This window comes from Phaseolus vulgaris, chromosome 1 (genome assembly GCF_051622355.1).
Source record: "Phaseolus vulgaris cultivar YP4 chromosome 1, ASM5162235v1, whole genome shotgun sequence".
NCBI lineage: Eukaryota > Viridiplantae > Streptophyta > Magnoliopsida > Fabales > Fabaceae > Phaseolus > Phaseolus vulgaris.
Window position 1 is genome coordinate 54,062,705 of NC_143498.1, and position 19,103 is coordinate 54,081,807.

The window sequence follows — 19,103 nt, forward strand, 5'->3', positions numbered from 1 at the left end:
AAACGAGTGATAGGAATTGAAACATTTACTTATATTTAATTGCGTCTAGTTTTTAACATAAAGTTATTTTAGTCAAATTTTAAATATATTAATTGAAAATTTGTTTTATCTTATCAATCAACTTATTTTTTTAGAAACTTTTTATTAATTTCATTACATGGTTTTTTTTCCATAATCTAAACAATCTATTTTTTATTCTTTTTCTTTTTTTTATTCCTTTATGAGTGAATTTGATATTTAGTAAGAGTAACCATTAATCAAATTTTATTAACTTTTTGATGAAAGATTAATCGAACTGAAGTCAAAGATTAAAAAAAACACCCTTAATCATGTCTCTTTTTTTAATTTGAATATTCCAAAGTAGAAATACATTTAAAATAGTTGATTATGACAATTGATTATCAAAATAACCAGCTAGTAGTTATAGTTTTTGCTTATGTTTAAAAACACATTTAAATGTACAATATAAAGTTCAATTTATAAAAAAAAAAAAAAGTGTATAAATTATAACCAATAGTTTCTGAAAAGACCTACATACCATCCAACAAAACCCATGTCATGACCTAATACATTGGACATGTCCAAATTGAACTCATTTTTATGCATCTTAAATGTGCCCAAACACTCAAATCTTCGTCAGATCGTGTGTTTCCCATTTATTATGTCATATGAAGGTAAAAAAAGGAAACAAGAAATAAAAATATATCATATTTAGATGTCAGTTTTAAGAAGCTTGTGTTGTGAGAAGTTGAGAGTGAGCATGGGAAGCAAAATGGGAAGAAGAGTGGCGCAGTCATAAAGCTTTTGATGCCCAACACCTTCACCAAGATCAGGTCGAGAAGGTTCAGACGGTGAAGATGGAGGGCAAGAAGAAGAAACGGGGTGGGTTGTTCATTACAAAAAGGCCTAGCTCACTCTCAAGAACCCGCTCCCAATTTCCCCAGATCTCTATCCGATCCGAATCATTGAGAAGACCCCACCAAATGGCTTTATGCATACCATCATTTTAAGAATATTTTATCCTTTATAAAAATGATTTTTAAATTATCTTTTCAAAAAAGTTCTGAAACATACTTTTGAAACAAATTTTATGAATTTCGAGTTTATCATTCTAAAAATTAAAAGAATGTGTTATAAAAAAAATATTTTAGAATGATTTTTTGACTTTTAGATTTTCTATTCCGAAAACATACTTTGCTTACAAAATTCCTATTTCAAAAACACCTTTTACTTCCAGAATTTCTATTCCAAAATCATCAAAAATTATCAAGAATAATTCTAGTATTTCAAAGAAGGTAGAGGTGCAGGAAGAAATACCTTAACAAGAGGGTCAACAAGTAGCGCCGTCGCCCACACCAGGAGTCACAGGCTTGATGACAGGAAGGAGGCCCCACAGCCCTTCAAGGCCCCACAGTCCTTCAAGGTCCAACAGCATGAACGTTTGGGCAGGCCCGAGAGTGAACTTTGATGTTTAATTGAGTTGACAGAATGGTATAGGACTCTTTTTTCCTACACCTCCATACCTTCTTGTGCCACCCCATACTAAATATGAAAATACCATTTTATCCTTTTTTTTTCACCCCCTTGGATTTGAAATAATAAGCCTATGGATTATGTAATCCGGATAAATTCCGGATTACATAATTCGAAAGTCAATTTCATATTTAGAAAAGACTTCCGGATTATGTAATCCGAAAGCTAATAACACATCGGAAAAAAAGACTTCCGGATTACATAATCCGGAAGCTAATCTTATGTATAGAAAAGACTTCCGGATTATGTAATCCGGAAGCTAATCACAAAAGACTTCCGGATTACATAATCCGGAAGCTAATTTTGAATCTAAAAAATGACTTCCGGATTATATAATCCGGAATATTGAAAAGGGTATTTTTGGAATAAGAAAAATTTATGGGGGTGGCACAAGAAGGTATGGAGGTGCAGGAAGAAGCAGCCATGCTATAGTTTCTTCGTTTTAACGAAGACTGTGAATCTTTACAAAATTCTGGTAGGGCCCTAGTGTCTAATGTTGGATAGAGGAGTCTCTATAGAAGGATGTACATGATAGACTGTCTAGTCTGGGTAAACTGTCCATTATAAATTATTCATAGCCGTTTACTCTGTGTTTCAGAATAGACGGTGTATTGTTTATAGCCAAAGTTAATTCATTCCAGACGGAGCAGCAAGGAGGAGGTTGCCCTTGCTAATGAAAGGATATTCATAAAGAGCCATTTAAGTATGTTCACTAGGCACAATCATGGAATTGACTACTAAAATGTAAAGATGCAGATGAGGCAGACATGCTTTCATACCAATATTCATCAGGATTTATTTGGGGGAGAGGGGTTTGCAGTAATATTTTATGTAAGGTAAAGAAGTAGATAGCCATTTAATTTCATTTCATTTATTATACAGTTAGACCCTTTTATGTAAGAATGCAGTTTAAAAGTTGCATAATGGATGACGTGAGGGAGACATCACCGATCTTTAAATCACTCCAGAGCTTTGTTGGAATGGAAACATTTTCAGACATTGATATCATGCTTGATTGCAGAAATTGGACCTGTCAAAATTGCTTATATAACAGTGTAGATCTGTTCAATTCAGACAAAGTTCAATAGTCTTTTGGAACTATAAACATACATACAATAGATCCAATATTCTGTCTTTCCAGCTTCCATGGTTGACTCCGAAGAATGACGAAAATATGATCACAAGTCACAGACACTCCACAATGTTCATTCCCTGCATCTTCACACCATTTACACGAACACTTTTGGTACCTTTCCAATTAATGGTCTTTGTTTGGGCTCACTTGGCTTAATCTTTAGATTCTACTGATGATTTGGCAGATAAGTCAATAAATAAAATAGAGTTTAAGACAGGCGGAACTATATTTTGTGCCAAATAAAATTTCCTAGATTCTAAACTTCAACATAACAAGCAGCACTATTACAATTCAAGGTGCAAGTTTAAACTAAACAATCATAGAAGCTTGGAAATCTAAAAACAGGAGGTGTCAAATATTGGAACTTCAAATAAGAGCAAAGCCATCAGCCCTCTGCCTAACTCTCAATGTCAGATATATCAACACCAATGTTCCGAAACTTGACCTGCAGGAATTGATCAATTTCACGTATGGTTAAATATAGAACGAATAAGAAAAGCCCAATTGAAAAGAAATAGTCAAAGATAGAAAATAGAAAAACTCAGTATCAGTTGGTAATTATTTCAGATAAGGTATATGTATAACAAAAGTTGAATACAGATCAAATTTCTGTATAGACAGGGAAACCAGTTATACACCGTCTATAGTTGTCTTAGATGCACCCTGCACTTAGATATATGTGTAAGAGCATTACTTTCCATAATAATAGCACCTTTATATGGCAAATCAAAGCCTAGAAAGGATGGAAAAACAGACACTCAGCTGAATAGATCAGTTGCTCCGAAGACATAAACCTAAAACTTGACATGTGACTCAGTGTATTCCACTAGTTAAATGCTCTTTCCATTGATTGAGCTTTCCATAATTTAATATATATTTGAGAAACAATTAATAGGGATATTTTTACCTTAAACGATACACATATACACATATTTAGATTCTAGAAGTGTCATGGCATCTCTCATCATGAATGCAATTATTACGCATTCCACAAATGCAAGTATGTATTCCACAAGTAGCATCTCTAGTAAACTCCGGAAATCACGAGATATGCAACGCAGAGCAGCAATTTTCTTGTTATCATTCATTAGGTTTTAAAGAGTAGGTATAGTTTTGCTAAGTTAATATCAATCTTTCTATGGTCAACATGAAATTTATGTAAACATACAAAAAGAAGTTTATATACTTTTGTACTTTCATCAAGAAGCACCACAGACATAATATATTATGCAGATTCAAGTAATAATTGATATACTGTTTTGTTATAATCATGAAAAATATTACCCATTATAATAGAATTTTTATATAAAATACTTTACCAGGAAAAAATAGAATATTCACATGAAAAAACAACTAAAATTTTAGTATTGAAGAACTAGTACATGAACTTAATATGGTCATCATATATTAAAATTATCATTGAACTAATCTATCTTAGCATAGTTCTGTTTTATTTACTGAAGTGAGTAACAGGAAGCATTATTATTTTCTAACAAATGTAAAACTTTTAGTTAGCACTAAACTCACATGTCCAGTTAATGCAATCTGTAAATTAAATATTAATAAATTCATATGGTCATATGGGTAGCTGTGATTCTAAATGTCAAGCTTAATTGTTCAATATACTAGAACTTACAATATTGAAAACAGAAGAGCAACTTTTCTGGAATCAAATGAGGCAGCACGCTTATATTTTCTCCATCTGTTACTAGGTAAATCATGTAGCTTCTCAGAGATTGGTTTATCTGTTAAGTTAAAAAATATGAAAGTTAGACATGCGTCTAGATCACTTACAAGAAAGCTAGACATTCAAGAACACAAAAATGTAAAAGTGTGTGTTCAGGTACAAAAGGGAGTAATTGCTTGTTTGAACATGGCAAAATGGGTCAAGATAAAAAAAAAGATAAGGAAATTTCAAATTATATAGTACAGCAGAGTGTGAAGGCTTCTCGAAGTAACTAACCATGAAAAGCAAAAGAACTATGCGGGACAATTTAAATTTTGAAAGATACCCTTGTCTTCTAGTTCAAGTTAAACATATATTCTTAATTATTGTATTTCATATGTTTGTTAAGGTAATGTCAGAACAAAAACCAGTTATATTTTACTGCTTTGCTTTTAAAATGACAAGCAAACCTGAAATCGTGTAGTTGCTTTACAGGACCAGTCAAAATTATAAAATTGGCTAAAAATATGTTTCAATTGTGTTTACACTTTTGAATGAAAGTGAGTAGAAAGTTATCTATTCCTTGTTATGCATATATTTCTCTTGTCAAGCAACCCATCTGTATTGCATGGACAATACTTCCTTCAGCTCTAAACTATTCTGATTGCTCTCAGAAAATCATTAATCTCCCTTCCATCTAATCATACTACCAGTAAAAGAAAAATATGAGCTTATCTGTATTGAAAATTATTAAGGTACGGTACCCAAAATACCTCTTGGATTGCTGACATTCACCAGATTATGCATAAGTTTTCCTCCTTTGAAACTTGATTCTCTCCACAATACACTCTGCAATATTGTAAAATATCAATCCTCTTATCAGAATACACACGGTGACATGTGTGTACGTGGGTTTATGAGGGTACCTGATGTCTATTATGTGATATCTTAAAAAACAACTGTCAAGAAGATGAGTTTATGAGACTTACAGTCGGTGAGTTCCCAGTTTTAAAACATTCGATCGTCTCTTCATAGGATTCAGGTGAAACTGAATTTCCATTCACACAAGGAATATCAATCGAGCACTGGGGATACACATCATCATTCTTCATTTGAAAATCGATGCAGTTTTGGCAATTTATGGGAGAATCTAAGCACATTAGATTTTTAACTTGATTAGGAACTTCTAAGATGCCTAAGAAAGCTCGTGGTGAAGCACACTTTTCGTTTTCACCTTCCTCAGGCAACACAGAAATACTATAAACATCTCGAGCCTGCAAGAAATGGAAGGGCATGAGTTTCTAAAATATCATTTTTTAGCTACTTCCAGAAAACCATTTATGTCATAAAAGTGGTCAAGTGATCAAAACTCAAATAAGAAAGGAAATTAATACATTGAAAAAACATTTGATTTGTGTTATATTTACCCTTTCGTCCTTTATGACAGTCATAGAAAAAAGGGCTTCAGTGGCTAACATTTCAAGGTAACTCAAAACTCAAAACTTCCAAACGTTTTTTTTTTTTTGTAATCAGGATACATAAGTATACCAAAATAATCAATATTATGGTTCTCAGTAACACAAACCGTTACTAAAAACGTAGGGTAACATGTATCTCCTGACACCCTGGACCTGTCCAAACTTAAATGCCAATGGGCACAAATTGATTTGGTTTTTAAGCAAGGCCATGACAAGAAACTAATAGTGTGTTCTGTATATGATGCAAATTAACGGGATTGTTTGGTTATACAAGCATGTTGGACATGTATCCAAACACGCATTAACCTGACTTTAATGCACTGTTTTTCCCCATTCCCACTCTAACCAAACACATACTTATAGAAGATAAACCCGATTACAAACTCATTACAACCATTAAGCCAGAAGAGATTCCCTAAACTAGAAAATTAATTGAAAATTCGGTAAAAACAAACAGTAGATCACTGCATGAGAAAGCAAAACCAACATGTGAACTGTGCAATCCAGCGGGAAGTGAAGAATCTTGAAACAGTATCGGCGGAATCTCTGAAGTGGAGAAAAAAAAAACCAGTGTAAAGAGCCATAAAAACCAAAGACATTTCTACAAAACACAACATTACAAAGTGATCTAATTCAGTACAATTACCTATAGGAAACTGTCGGTTAAGATCGCCACTACTCGGTTTATTATGTAACTTCAAACCAACAGCGGCATTTCCATTCCCGTCCACAAACTCCCGAATTTGATGTTCCCTCTGCAACCAAGCCACGAGCAAAGATGAAAAACAAAACGACCAATCTCAATTAACAACGCACGAAACAATGTGACTCGTGAATCAATAGCGAGTGATAGCTTATATAGAGAGAACTTTCAACCTAACGCGATCTGAAGAAAACAGCTCAATCCATGCATCTTAACTGAGACTCTCAACAAATCAACTTGAATTCTAAACTGTAAAGTAATGAATGCAAGCTAGAACGAAAATCGTGTGGTTTCACTTTCTCACGTGACTCTCGCCCACACTTTTCATTCAACCTTTCTTTTTCCCATCAAAGCTGGAAAGTGCGTAGTTCCACATTTCACACAAACGTTTATTTCTTCAATCAATAAGCATTCAGGTAGTAACAACCAAAACAAGTTGAAAAAAAAAACAACACGAATTGAGATTCCGATTCCGATTCCGATAAACGAAAAGTCGGAAAAGTAGCAGGTGAAGTCCAAATCGAAATGCAGCTTAGAATTAGCAATCAATTAGAGAGATGATTAATGTTTAGAAGAAGAAGATTGAGAATGTTACCTGAGCGGAGGAATCGACAGCCATTGATGGCGTGGAAAGTGTGTTGGGTTGTTGAGAGGAAGAGAAAAGGGAAAATGAGAGGAAAGAGAATGCGATTGAGATTGAGATTGGCGTCGAATTTGAACGTTACATGGTTATATTATTAACGGAGGAACTGAAAACAGAAGAAGAAGGTCTGAATTTGTAGGAAACTACGCTGCACATCAAAACACATACATACATACATACCATACCATACATATCATAGTACCCTACAGTGTGCGCGATTTGCCATAAAGACTTCTGAAAACGACGTCGACCATCACGACAAACACCTTCATTTCTTTTTCTGACCATATTGCCCCTTCATTTTCGGCCCTTTTCATGTTTTAAAATTACCATTTTTGGAATACTACTGTTGAATGTAGAGGACCACTGTTGGTGCCAAAACCTATAGATCAATACGAATCTGTTACAGAAATTTCGACAATCACAGAAAATATAAAAATCAACTGAAAAGAAAACATAATGAAAATAAAGACTTTATCCAAAATATATTAAAAAGATAAAATTTAATTCAGTCTATTATATTTTCTTTCGCCTCTTTTTACTGATATTTTGTTCATCTATAACTAACTATTGTTTGAGATATTTTTATACGTATAAAAAACAATAGTAAATATTTTGGTTATTGGAATGATTTTTTTAAAGTGTTGATTTTTGTATATGCTAATAAAAATAAAGGGGCAAAATTGGAAGTATGTGTTGTTGGGAATGCATGTGATGAGAGTGAAGTTGTGAAGAGAAAAGGTTCATTGGACAACCAGACAAACAGAGTCACGGGTTTACTTACTGTTCCATCTCAACCCGTGCTGGATTCATCTTCTGCTTCATTTTTATTATTTCTATTCTCATTTATACACATATAAAGAAAATGACACTCCACACCACTAGCACCAATTTTGATTCATTCATTATTATATATCTCTAGAACTATCTAACTTAATTGAGAAAGTTATTTGTATGACAATTATGAAAGTTTTGTATCAACTATGATTATGTTTTATTAAATTTAGGTGAATTAATATATTAATTAGCAATAATTGATTGAATTTATCATAACAGTTATAAAAAGTATTTATTTCAGTTTCGGAATACTTTTTCTAATTCCATCTGAATCGAGTAGCTCGATAACAAAATGATGAGATTTAAAAGAATGAGCAAGAAAATTACTGACATATCAATAATTGTACAATTAGTATTAGATATTAAATTTTATTCATTAAAAAAAATAGAAACCTATTTTATTAGTTCATTTTGAATAAATAAATTAATAATAATTTTTATTAAATTTATTTACACTATACATACATTAAAAATTAGAATAAAACAATTTTTTTTTAAATTCTCAATCATCAGTGCCTAATTACTTTAGTCTCACCTGAATTAATTTAAGAGGAGTGACATGAGATTTTGTTATGCGTGCGTGTGTTGAATTATTGGATGTTGTTTGTTAGAAAGGTAGACAACAGCCACATGAGACGGCGTTTAATATGTGACGGTCGATGACGTGGCGGTGTGGGCCCACTCCCAATACTACAGTCTCGCAGATCCACCACCGTTCAGACATTTAGGCCCATTCCATAAATACATTATCAATATTCAAATCTTGGCCCATTCCACATGAAAAGAGTAATGTCATATGTATTAATCATTTTTCTCACAAATCTTATTACTATTTTATTAGAAGTATTGAATACCATAAAAAAAGAAAAAGTCAACGTTTTTTTACATTTAATAAATAAAAAATTAATAGAAATTTGTTATTGAAAGATTAAAAATGCTAACAAAAGTTGTTGAGAATGAAACACTATTCAAAGTGTTGTTATTTTAATGTTAATAAAGTTCTAATCAAGCATTATTTATCTTACAAATTTGTGTATTTTGATTAAAAAATATTTATTAATGTTTAGAATATTTTTTGATTTTTTAAATACTTTATTATTTATATTTTTTTTCAATAGATAATATAGTTGATTTTTTTACCTTTTTCATCTCTAACTTTATCCTATAAGACTCACGTCTCTTAAATGATGTATCTGACACTCGTAAGACACATATCAGTAAAGTGTTTAATTCAAAAAATATTTGTTAAATTTTTGACAATTATAAGACAATTCTAATATAATTTTTTTTTAAAAAAATACATTAATTTTTTTTAAACTCAAACTCATTGTATAATTTTTTATTATGATTACAAAAATAATGAACAGATCCTTTTGAACCAGTTATGAGAAACATCTTTATACTAAAAAAAAAAACATGTTTGTGTGCACATAAAAGCATTTATGGTCAATTTATATAATTCATAATTATATAATAATATATAGATTTGTGTCTCAATATCTAATGTTTTAAAAATTATATGTATATCTCTGTATCTATGTTTGTATTGTATTATGTATTGTATCAGTGTCTGTGTCAGTGTCCGTGTTACATCTAAATAATAAACTACATAAAAAATAAGAATATTTTATATTTTAAATAAAAATATCTAAATATTTAAATTTAATTAAACTTTAAAAAACCATTATTTCACTATTCAAGTTCTAAACTTAAACTGGAATCATGTGTCGGTTGGCTAAGGCGTTACGCGCTATGCAGATTCGCAGTGATCCACGATAATTATAACGGGCAGCCCTGTCATGTTTCATTGTCTTCCTTATTTTAAGAATTTAATTTATTTATAATGTCAGTGTTGTTTCTACACTCGCATCTAATTGTCATTTCACATTTTACTAATGAATGTCTGTTACCCAAAAACAAAATCAACACGATATTAGGAAATATAAACATGTTGGTTTGCTTGATATGGTTTCATTAATGCACATTTTTTTATGCTCTTCTGCTGAGTTTGGACTTTTGTTGCACCTGACGATAGAGTTCAGTAATTAAACTGGAATAAATAATTCATTGGAATGCACAAACCTTTCTGAACCATACTTATCAAAACGGCAGCAGAGGCTCAAGGTGTTGTTTGGTGGAGGGAAATAAGGAAGATGAAAAAATAATAGTGGTTATTGAGAACATAAATATTAAGAAATAATTTAAGATTTGATTGACCTAAAATATTATTTGTGTTCCTCTCTCTATTTTTATTATTTCTCTTCTGCAAAATATTTCTGATACACTTTTCATATATTTCTACTGGGGTACCTAACAAAGCTTAAGAAATATTGGAATATGAATAGAATTATTGTTTGTAATTTGTGTGATTCTTTATGGTGTGTTGAAGCTTTGAAGGTGAGAAGAAAAGAGTTTTTGTGATGTAGCTCACTCAACCAAAGTACATAAATATGTTGTTCTAGTGGCATAGGATGAATTGGTCCAGAATAGGATGGTACCCTTAACACCTGGTGGTCCAAATTTTTGTTATCTTTTGCTTTTTTATGTTTGTTTCCTCTTCTACTTTGCCTCTCTGCTAATTTATCCAATTCTGCTATGAAAGGGGAAATGTTCTGGGTGGAAATAAAACAAATTTATGAGTATGAGTATGATTCCAAAAGAGGGCATGAATCAAACATGTGAAAGGTTGCAGAAAGCTTTAGCCCTTTAGCCAAGGTCTAGTCTACAGAGACAATAACAAATCAGTAGGTTGTTTACTGTTGTGACTCAGATCCCAAGAAACTCTTGTTCTTTTAAACAGTATAGTATATCAGAAGATAGTTATGCTCTTACAAATTAAGTTAAACTTAAAAAGTTTATTTTTTAATATAATATTAAATTTATTTTTGAATTTATTTTAATATTATTTGTTTAATTTATTTTATCGTGAATCACTCATTAAATATAGTTTAACGCAATTGATATTGTGTATTAGAATTTATTAGAATTTATTAGAAATTATTACATTTTATAATATATAAATGAATATAATTTTTAACTTTTAGATAAAAAACTTTGACGTCTCTTTCTGTCTTTAGCTATTTCCTATTGCCACGTGAACAACCAGTCCCTTAACCTACAGTGAAAAATGATAATCAAAAGCTACAAAGTATGTTGGAAGTTAGGTGTTGAGTAGTGATATGGTTAAGTATGCAAGTGAGGGAATTTTTTCTCTCCATCAATCTGTTTTTTTGGGGTTAAATTACGCTAAACAGCAATTTTTTAGAGCACGTCTTACATTGTTTACTGTTAGAATAAAACCATATGTAATCAACTTCAGATGTCTAATCATAAAATAATTTTTCGAGATGTTAGAAATTTTAACAGTAACCTTTTTTTTTTGTTAACAATGGAAGTAAAGGCAAGTCTTGTTGTAGTCGTTGCCTTTTTTAGATATTTGTAAAGCCAAGTATGTGATTTGTTATATAGTATCACAGGAGGTCAGGGGGTTGAACCTCCTGTGCTTTTGATATCTATGTTTATTGTTCATATTCTTTTTTTTTTCTTTCTTTTTTTATGGATTCTTCAAGTGCCGAGAGAAAACATCATAGATTCTTGTATAAATCTATCTAGTGTTTATTATTTATATCAGGTGAAAACTTTTGGAGTTGATTTTGTTACTCCTCATTTGAATGAACAAAAATAAACATTTCATAAACTACGATATGAGAAGAATTATTTTGTTAAAGAACAAATTGAAGAATTATTTTGTTAAAGAACAAATTGAAGTTTGAGTATTAATATGTATGAGCCTAGAGATCCTACGTTTGAAATTTGAGAGAGGAGCAATGTAATTTTGTCGTGGACAAAAGTTTAGGGTTAACATTCTCTTCTGATCGAAAATCAACTAAAAGTTCACTCCCTACTGAATAACATTTTATTTTTTTTCGAATTGTACTACCCAAGTTCATTTCCAATAAAAATCATTCTTGTTATAGATCATTACTTTTTATATTGTTAGGAATGTTATAATTTGCTTTAACTACCGACAAAAAAATTTATAGAAACTTGCATAAGATTAAAATGACATATTCTATAGAGAGTGTAATAAAAGTATAATAAATTCTGGAATAAAAGATGAGTAGTTTGGTGAAGTGTTTATAGAATGGCAGTTCTTGCATTCTTACAATGAAAAATAAAGAGAGAAAGTTGAGAGACATTAAAACATGGAGTGGAGATAAGTGTATGTATTTACAAAGCAGAATGCTTTAATGTAATTATGAAAGCAGTTGTGGAAGGCACCCCACCCAGTAATGAAACAGTTGGTGTTCCCAATTTCGTACTTGGGACTTATTTTTAACTTGAAAACTCAAAATAAAAATCTAACACAACACAAATATGACAATACCACGCCACCATAGGCTCAGTTCAGACAACTCTTGGATCCACCTTCCAACAATTATCACTGTGCGGAAGCTGTCACTGGAAACCTTATTCCATTAGGATTCTATGTTTGCCAGTCACAAAAGGAAAAATTTCATTTCCTTAATATTTTATTTAGAAAGAAATCATCAAAACTGGATTTTTTTTATATATTTAATATTATCAATACACTAACACCATGGTTTTTAACATAGTAATTATCGATATATAACAAGACCCTTACTAAAACTCTTTGAAATTCTAAATATTATAAAGAGTTTGGAGGAAGGACATTTTTTTTCATTTAACAAATAAATTGTTTACCGTTGGATTTTCGGTTTTGGATTGATTATTATAGGACAATTAATTTTAAATCCGTTATACTTATTCCATGCAAACTTACATTTTTACCATAAATCTTTAAAATTGGGCGAAATTGACTATGGTGGACTAGCCATAATCTAACTTGTAAACAAGGATGGTTCATCTAGTCTGAATGCAGTAGGCATGGCTAGAAAAAAAGTAGTTATTACACGTTCTTATTTTGCACTTCCTATTATTAAGTTGTTAAAATAAACGAATAAAAAAGGTCAAATTTTATTTACGCACTCACGGATAAAAAAATAATAGAAAAAAGTTTGAAACAAACATATCGATTAAGTTATTTACTCTTTATAATAACCCTCAACAAACTAAGGCAGCTCCATCCCAGTAAAATTAAAATACAGGTCAGAAAGTGAATGAAAACAGCAGATTTTATGAGTGAATTGCCATTTCATTGTGTTTCTAATGATTTAACAATTAAAATCGTGATTACACTGTCGGCGAAATTCATATACACTGCTCTTATTGCTAAAAAAAGAAAGGGGAAAAAGGACAGCGCTTGCACTATCCACTGTACATGTCGACCGCTAAGTATACATTTTCACAACCCGTATCCTCTCGTTGAATCGTGTGTATAACAACTACTCAAGCAGGTTGAACAAAAAAAGAAAATAATTAACAATAAAGAGATGAAAAACACAAAAGTTCAAATGATTCAAGTACCTAAAACTCGTTAGGCTCCTCCACCTAGTTCTTGTTACCAGAGCCAATGCTCTCATAGAACAAAATGTAACCATGGTCTGTATTGCTGGAATACTCTTGCGATGACCCAAAAAATGTCTGAACAGCAGACTCATCAATCATCTCAACATTTTCGTCATCAAAAAATAACCAATGGTTGTGGCTTTTCACAAGGCTTACATAATGCCCATGGTTGGGCCCACTCCCAACATGAACAACTACTGCAAATAGAGAATACTCAATATCTGAATCTTCAACAGTATCGCTTAATTTCAGCTCAAGAGGGAAGACAACCCGGTAAGACAGCTTCTTGTAGCGTCCCAGCTGTTCAATGTATTTAAACCGCTTAAGGTGTATGACCAAGATGTGTGGTGGTTTCTTTATCTTCATTCTCTTCTGAGCTTCCTGCAAACTAATAATAATAACAATAGAAAGTTCACACCTTGGTTATCAGACCAGTAAACAGACAGAAAATAAAAGACGAGACTATATTGCTCTTTTTACAACCATCAAAACTGATCTATATTTTGCCCACTACCCAGAAACAGGACATCATAGTATTAGTACAAAAAAGTCATTTACAGCAGTCTATTTTTAACTAAAAAGGAACAATTTGCCAACAAATAATACATAACTTATAAGCCATTTGAAATATCTGCTTCATAACCCAAAAAAAAAATCCACCACTTAAAGAAAGAATAGAAAGGTTCAGCTATGCACATAATTCAAAATTGTTGAGCTGACCCTTTACTTTCACAATCAATCTTATGAAGCCATGTAACAGCTGACGCCACACGAGTATTTCAGATAATTATAAAATCAAAGTTAGAAGTCAACTCTATACCTGCAGCACTTGTCACAACAAAATTTGTCTTCAGCATTCAATGTCTCCATTGAACTGAAGTTTTTCAAACAACTTGTAATTGAACTATTTTGTTCAATATCAAGGCTCAAGTCAAAAAATGTTTCATCCCTGGCTGTCACAGTTTCACAACGCAGGCACCTAGTTTCGTTGGTGAGTATTCCCTGCCAGATCAATTTACAAAAATGAGATTCATAAAGGGGCACGAGAGGGAGGGAGTGCAATAGATTTAATGCAATAAAAAGTTCACAGTTTATAGATATTCCAAGCTTTGCCGAAAACAACACAGTAGAACAGTTATCAAGTGTTGTTTGGAAGTTATTGTAAATTAAGTAACTGTAAAACAGTTATTTACTATCTTGTATGACAGTTATACACGAATTTCATAAACAGGATGTCTGACAGGTTTTTAGGAGTGTGCGTGTTAAATTGCTAGAGATGGTTTGATGGAGGTGACTCCTTGGTAGGGTAAAGGCCTGTGTTAGTGTTCTGTATCATATATTATGGTTTAATTCCAGAATTCTATCTATAAAACCTTACAGTTTGTGTCCAAACCCTTACTTTTAACACAACATACTTACTAAAATAAAGACATCAAGTCACCTGAAAATTTTTGTGCACCCAAGTTTTTAAAGGCTTTTTTTCAGCACCATTAGGTAGACCATTATTAGGTCCATTTGCAGCCTTTTCAGATGGTGGTGATGTTTCTTCTTCCTTTCTTTTGGCCTCTTTCTCCAGAATGTCAACAAGTTCATTTAGCAAAAAGTTCAAGAATTCGTGAGCATCCTACCAAAAAAAGAGCAGATTCACAATGACTATTGTTTTCTAATATTAAATGGTGTGTGCGTGTGTTCAAAAACAAAAAATAGATGAATAAGAGACATCAATCAATAAACAGTACACTGACCCAGCAAACAGAATTAACAATACATTTATAAATAAAACTTAAACAAATCGAGATGTATAAACCCTTTATTTTGAACAAAACAAATTATCATTATTTAACCCAATGAACAAAACTGGAACATCAACAAAATCAAGGTACAATGCTCCATGTTTCAAAAGACTAGTACATGTGTCTAACACTTTAACAAGTTCAAAACACAATTAAACAGTCAAGGTTAATTAGAAGACCGCAGTTACAATTGTTACATTATACCATTCTGCCCAAGGTTAATACAAGAGTCCAATTTACAGTATCACAGCCCATAGCTCTCAGTTCCGATCATTAACCATGCCTTTAACTTCAAGTTTCGCTACAAGATCTAAAATCTAAACCATTTTGCTATCAATAATACCAGTGGCAATAGAATGCTAAGATTAATATTTAGATCGGATGCAACTCACGAGCAGCTAAGTAGGGACATGCACAAAAGACATCTGCACACATAGGATCAAAACATGCAGAAACACATAAACATAGCCAAATACTGTACACCTACACTGATATTCTGTGTTATTACCGTAAAAGAAAACTGTTACAAATTCTAGAATAATCTCCATCTAACTTGAGTGCTCATTCTTGACAGTTTAAATTTTAAGCACATACCTGGTGCATATAGCTACGGAAGAGCTCATTCTGTTTTTTCAACCTCTGAACAAATCGTTTGGGAGCAATAACACCAGTTTTCTTCTTCTGAGAACTTATCTATACCAAACGAAGCAATATAGGTTAACCTAATAGCATGAAAGTAAGAAATAAGCAGGTATGTGCACTAGCTGGAGAAAGAAAGAAAGAACGCCTGTTTTCAGGTGAAGATAACACAAACGAATAGCAAATCATGCACTCAATCAAGAAAGAACTGTGAAGAGGTCTCATGAAAGAAAAACCAATTTTTACCTGTGAAAATAAGTCAGCTAAGCAAGACAAAAGATTTTCCTCACCATCTGCCAAGTTCTTGTTATTTGCATAAAACTCTAGCAATTGTTCTCGAAAAGGAACACAGAAGTATAGTGCCTGCAAGACAGAGAAAAAAGAGTAATTCTTTAGTGTAAAACTGTTAAAATGGTTTCAATGCAATCAAATTCCAACTTGGTAAACGTGATAAAATACTGATATCGAAACATAATTCATCAGAATTGGAAGGCTCTTTACAGTGCTGGAAGGGTAAGACAAATTCCATAACATCCATCTATCTATTTGAACGGCTGGTAAGCCGTCTTCAATATTTCGCTATTCTTTCCAATTATCAGAAATGACAATTAGTTCTGCTATTTATTGAGTAAACCAAATTCAAGTTAAAGACAAGAAAAAGAAAGCACATACATTAATGCAATACTCAAAAGAAAATGACAAGCCGCTTTTTTGGTCAATGAAAACAATTTGCTTACTCAAACGAAAATAAAATTCGAGGAACGGGGTTTTATAGCCGTGTATGAACCACAATTCCCAAACGTTTCTCTACGTCTTTCAATTCCATTCTCCGTATTTTCTCAATTACAATAAAAAATCCCGTGGCAAACAAGAAAAACCTCCAACACTAACGTCTATTCATATATTCATTCATGATCCAAGACATTGAAAGTTAAACACATTGACCTTCTTTCACGACGACATCTTTTTCCTTACAAGTTCAAAACCCAGGGAAGACAGCAATAAAATTCCCAGCGAGAACCATAAAAACCAAATCAGCCATATAATAATTAATTAATCAATCGGCGATTTCCAAACAACAGAATCGAATTCGAAATCGGATTAATAAGCGAGAGAATCGGCAAAGACCTGCAAAACGCTGTTGCAGTAACAAGTATTGCCGAAATTCTCAAGGCCGAAGTAACGTTCTCCTTCGGGGAATTGGTCGCCGAGAGCTTTCTCGAGTTTGGAGCCCGAAGCACCCATGAGCGCGTCGAACCGATCACCGCGATTCAGATCTTTATGCGTTCAACTCAGTGAGTCGCGTCGCACACCGCCATCGTGGATGATTCAATGGTTGTTCCTGTCTTTGCGCGTCGCTTCGAATCGCTAGGGTTTTCTGCGCAGAGAAGTTTGTTTTCTGTTATCAATGGAAGTGGCGATGGAAAGAAAGAAGGAGGGTTTGGTGGAAGGAAGAGCGAATGGAGAATGAGAAGAAATGGAGAAATGCAAATAAGAACGGCGTTTGAGAAAAATCTTGCGAAAATAAAGAGGAGAAGGGAAAAAGTGATTACAGTTTTAGGACGCGCCACTATTGCCCTCCACAAAATCCGTGACGTGACAGATTGTGTAAAAACGGTTCCAAGCATCAACTTTCAAATTCAAGCGTGCTTTTATAAAAAAAAAAATTAAATAGTTTTTTCTAATAATACATTAACAACTTTAATTGTAAATTTACTTTTTATTATATATATTTATATTTAAATTTATCATACAAAAAATTATATATAATTTTAACAGTTCTTAAACTATAATTTTTATTCGAGTTGATCATTTTAATCAATATTCTTATTCTTATATTTAATAGTTTTAAAATTAAAAAAAAAAAGGAATACGTAGTAATAAAAGTATAAAATTCAAACAAATTATCGTATAAACAGCTTTCAATTGCTAATTTTATATGAGCAAATCTTTTAGGAATACTCTAAAATGAAAGATAGAACAAACGTATTTTAAATTACAATAACTTCAAGTATTAATTTTAAATTTGGATAATTGAATAAATTTATTTAAATTTTTAGAAACTAAAACGTATTGGACTTATACATCAAGTAAACCACGTAAAATATAAGATTTCTAAATGAAAGAGTGTGATACTTACAAGTTTTAGCGAGTTGAATTTTGAATAATGTATATTAAAATTTTAAATAAGTTTTAAGTATAGAAATTAAGGAATTAATTTTTTAATGAATTGTATTTTATTTTTAATTTGATTATTGTATTGTTATGAATCGAATCTGATGTTTCTGATATTGTGTGTTAATGGGTCACCTGTCAATCTTATTTTAAGATTTTGATTCTATATCAGCATAAATCGTGAGAATCTCGGATAATCAACCTATAAATAAATGACAGTATTCATTAAGAAATAATGTCGATAATAAGGTCAGACACAGAGAAATAAATCAAAGGAAACTATATATGAGTACATTTATTTTTAGTTACACGGAATGTTTTAGGTCAAAGATCGTCGATACTCTTGTTTGTAACAATTGTGTTTAATATCGTTGGTTATATGGGATGTTTTTATAATTGAATAGGGATTTTTATTAGTAAAAATATACCTTTATTAATTTATAATTGTAGTGACATGAATAATTTTTGAAACAAATTTTATGAGATAAAGTTTTTTATTACTAAATATTTATTATTTCCGTAGTCGAATCCGATAACATGCATGAATATATTGTCTACCAAAGACAATAGTGTCAGTAGAAGTAAAAGAATCTCAAATAAATAATTTTTATTATTGAATTAGGTCAGTATGAAAATTCAATAAAAGAAAATATGATGAATATCTTTGGTATATAGTTGTAAGTTTAGAATGTCAATACTATTTTCTAAAATAATTTCTTATATTTTTACTCATCATATATATTTTTTTTTGTGACTAATTGATAGGGCAGAATTATTTTTCTCACATTTTTATATTTTTAAAAGTTAACCATACTTTAAAACGTTGTTTCAAAACTAATTTTGTAATATAGTTGGAAACAAACACAGCCATATATAGTAAAATAGGTGATGAATTGGGCAATGTAACAGGCGAAGCTTCCAATTAAATAGTCAAACATGAGAGCTTAGCCACGAGATTAACATTAAATTAAATATAGCTTTACGAGAAACCTGCACCGGATCTACCTAAAA

General features: G+C 31.7%; 2 protein-coding genes and 1 long non-coding RNA gene across 4 annotated transcripts; 1 reads left to right on the forward strand and 2 right to left on the reverse strand.

The window, feature by feature from the left end:
- Nucleotides 1-638: 638 nt before the first annotated feature.
- LOC137815167 (uncharacterized) lies at nt 639-2,550 on the forward strand. Its single transcript, XR_011081716.2, has 2 exons — nt 639-1,491; nt 2,132-2,550. It is a non-coding gene; the product is annotated as an uncharacterized LOC137815167 (long non-coding RNA).
- A 7-nt stretch (nt 2,551-2,557) lies between these two features.
- LOC137815165 (adenine deaminase) lies at nt 2,558-7,384 on the reverse strand. Its single transcript, XM_090294731.1, has 7 exons — nt 7,111-7,384; nt 6,459-6,567; nt 6,300-6,358; nt 5,324-5,608; nt 5,108-5,183; nt 4,305-4,413; nt 2,558-3,113 (listed from the first exon to the last, which is right to left on the reverse strand). The coding sequence occupies exons 1-7, from the start codon at nt 7,132-7,134 to the stop codon at nt 3,035-3,037; spliced, it is 741 nt and encodes a 246-aa protein (XP_090150857.1). The 5' UTR covers nt 7,135-7,384; the 3' UTR covers nt 2,558-3,034.
- Nucleotides 7,385-13,150: 5,766 nt separating this feature from the next.
- Nucleotides 13,151-17,543, reverse strand: LOC137815168 (ubiquitin carboxyl-terminal hydrolase 4). 2 transcript variants are annotated; one of them, XM_068618231.2, is made up of 7 exons: nt 17,471-17,543; nt 17,046-17,295; nt 16,164-16,280; nt 15,873-15,971; nt 14,927-15,109; nt 14,306-14,487; nt 13,151-13,873 (listed from the first exon to the last, which is right to left on the reverse strand). In XM_068618231.2, exons 2-7 carry the CDS (start codon nt 17,160-17,162, stop codon nt 13,468-13,470), a joined length of 1,104 nt encoding a protein of 367 aa, XP_068474332.1. In that variant the 5' UTR covers nt 17,163-17,295; nt 17,471-17,543; the 3' UTR covers nt 13,151-13,467. The 2 variants fall into 2 exon arrangements, with proteins under 2 accessions (XP_068474332.1, XP_090150862.1); XM_090294736.1 differs by lacking the exon at nt 17,471-17,543 and having other exon boundaries at nt 17,046-17,436.
- Nucleotides 17,544-19,103: the final 1,560 nt, after the last annotated feature.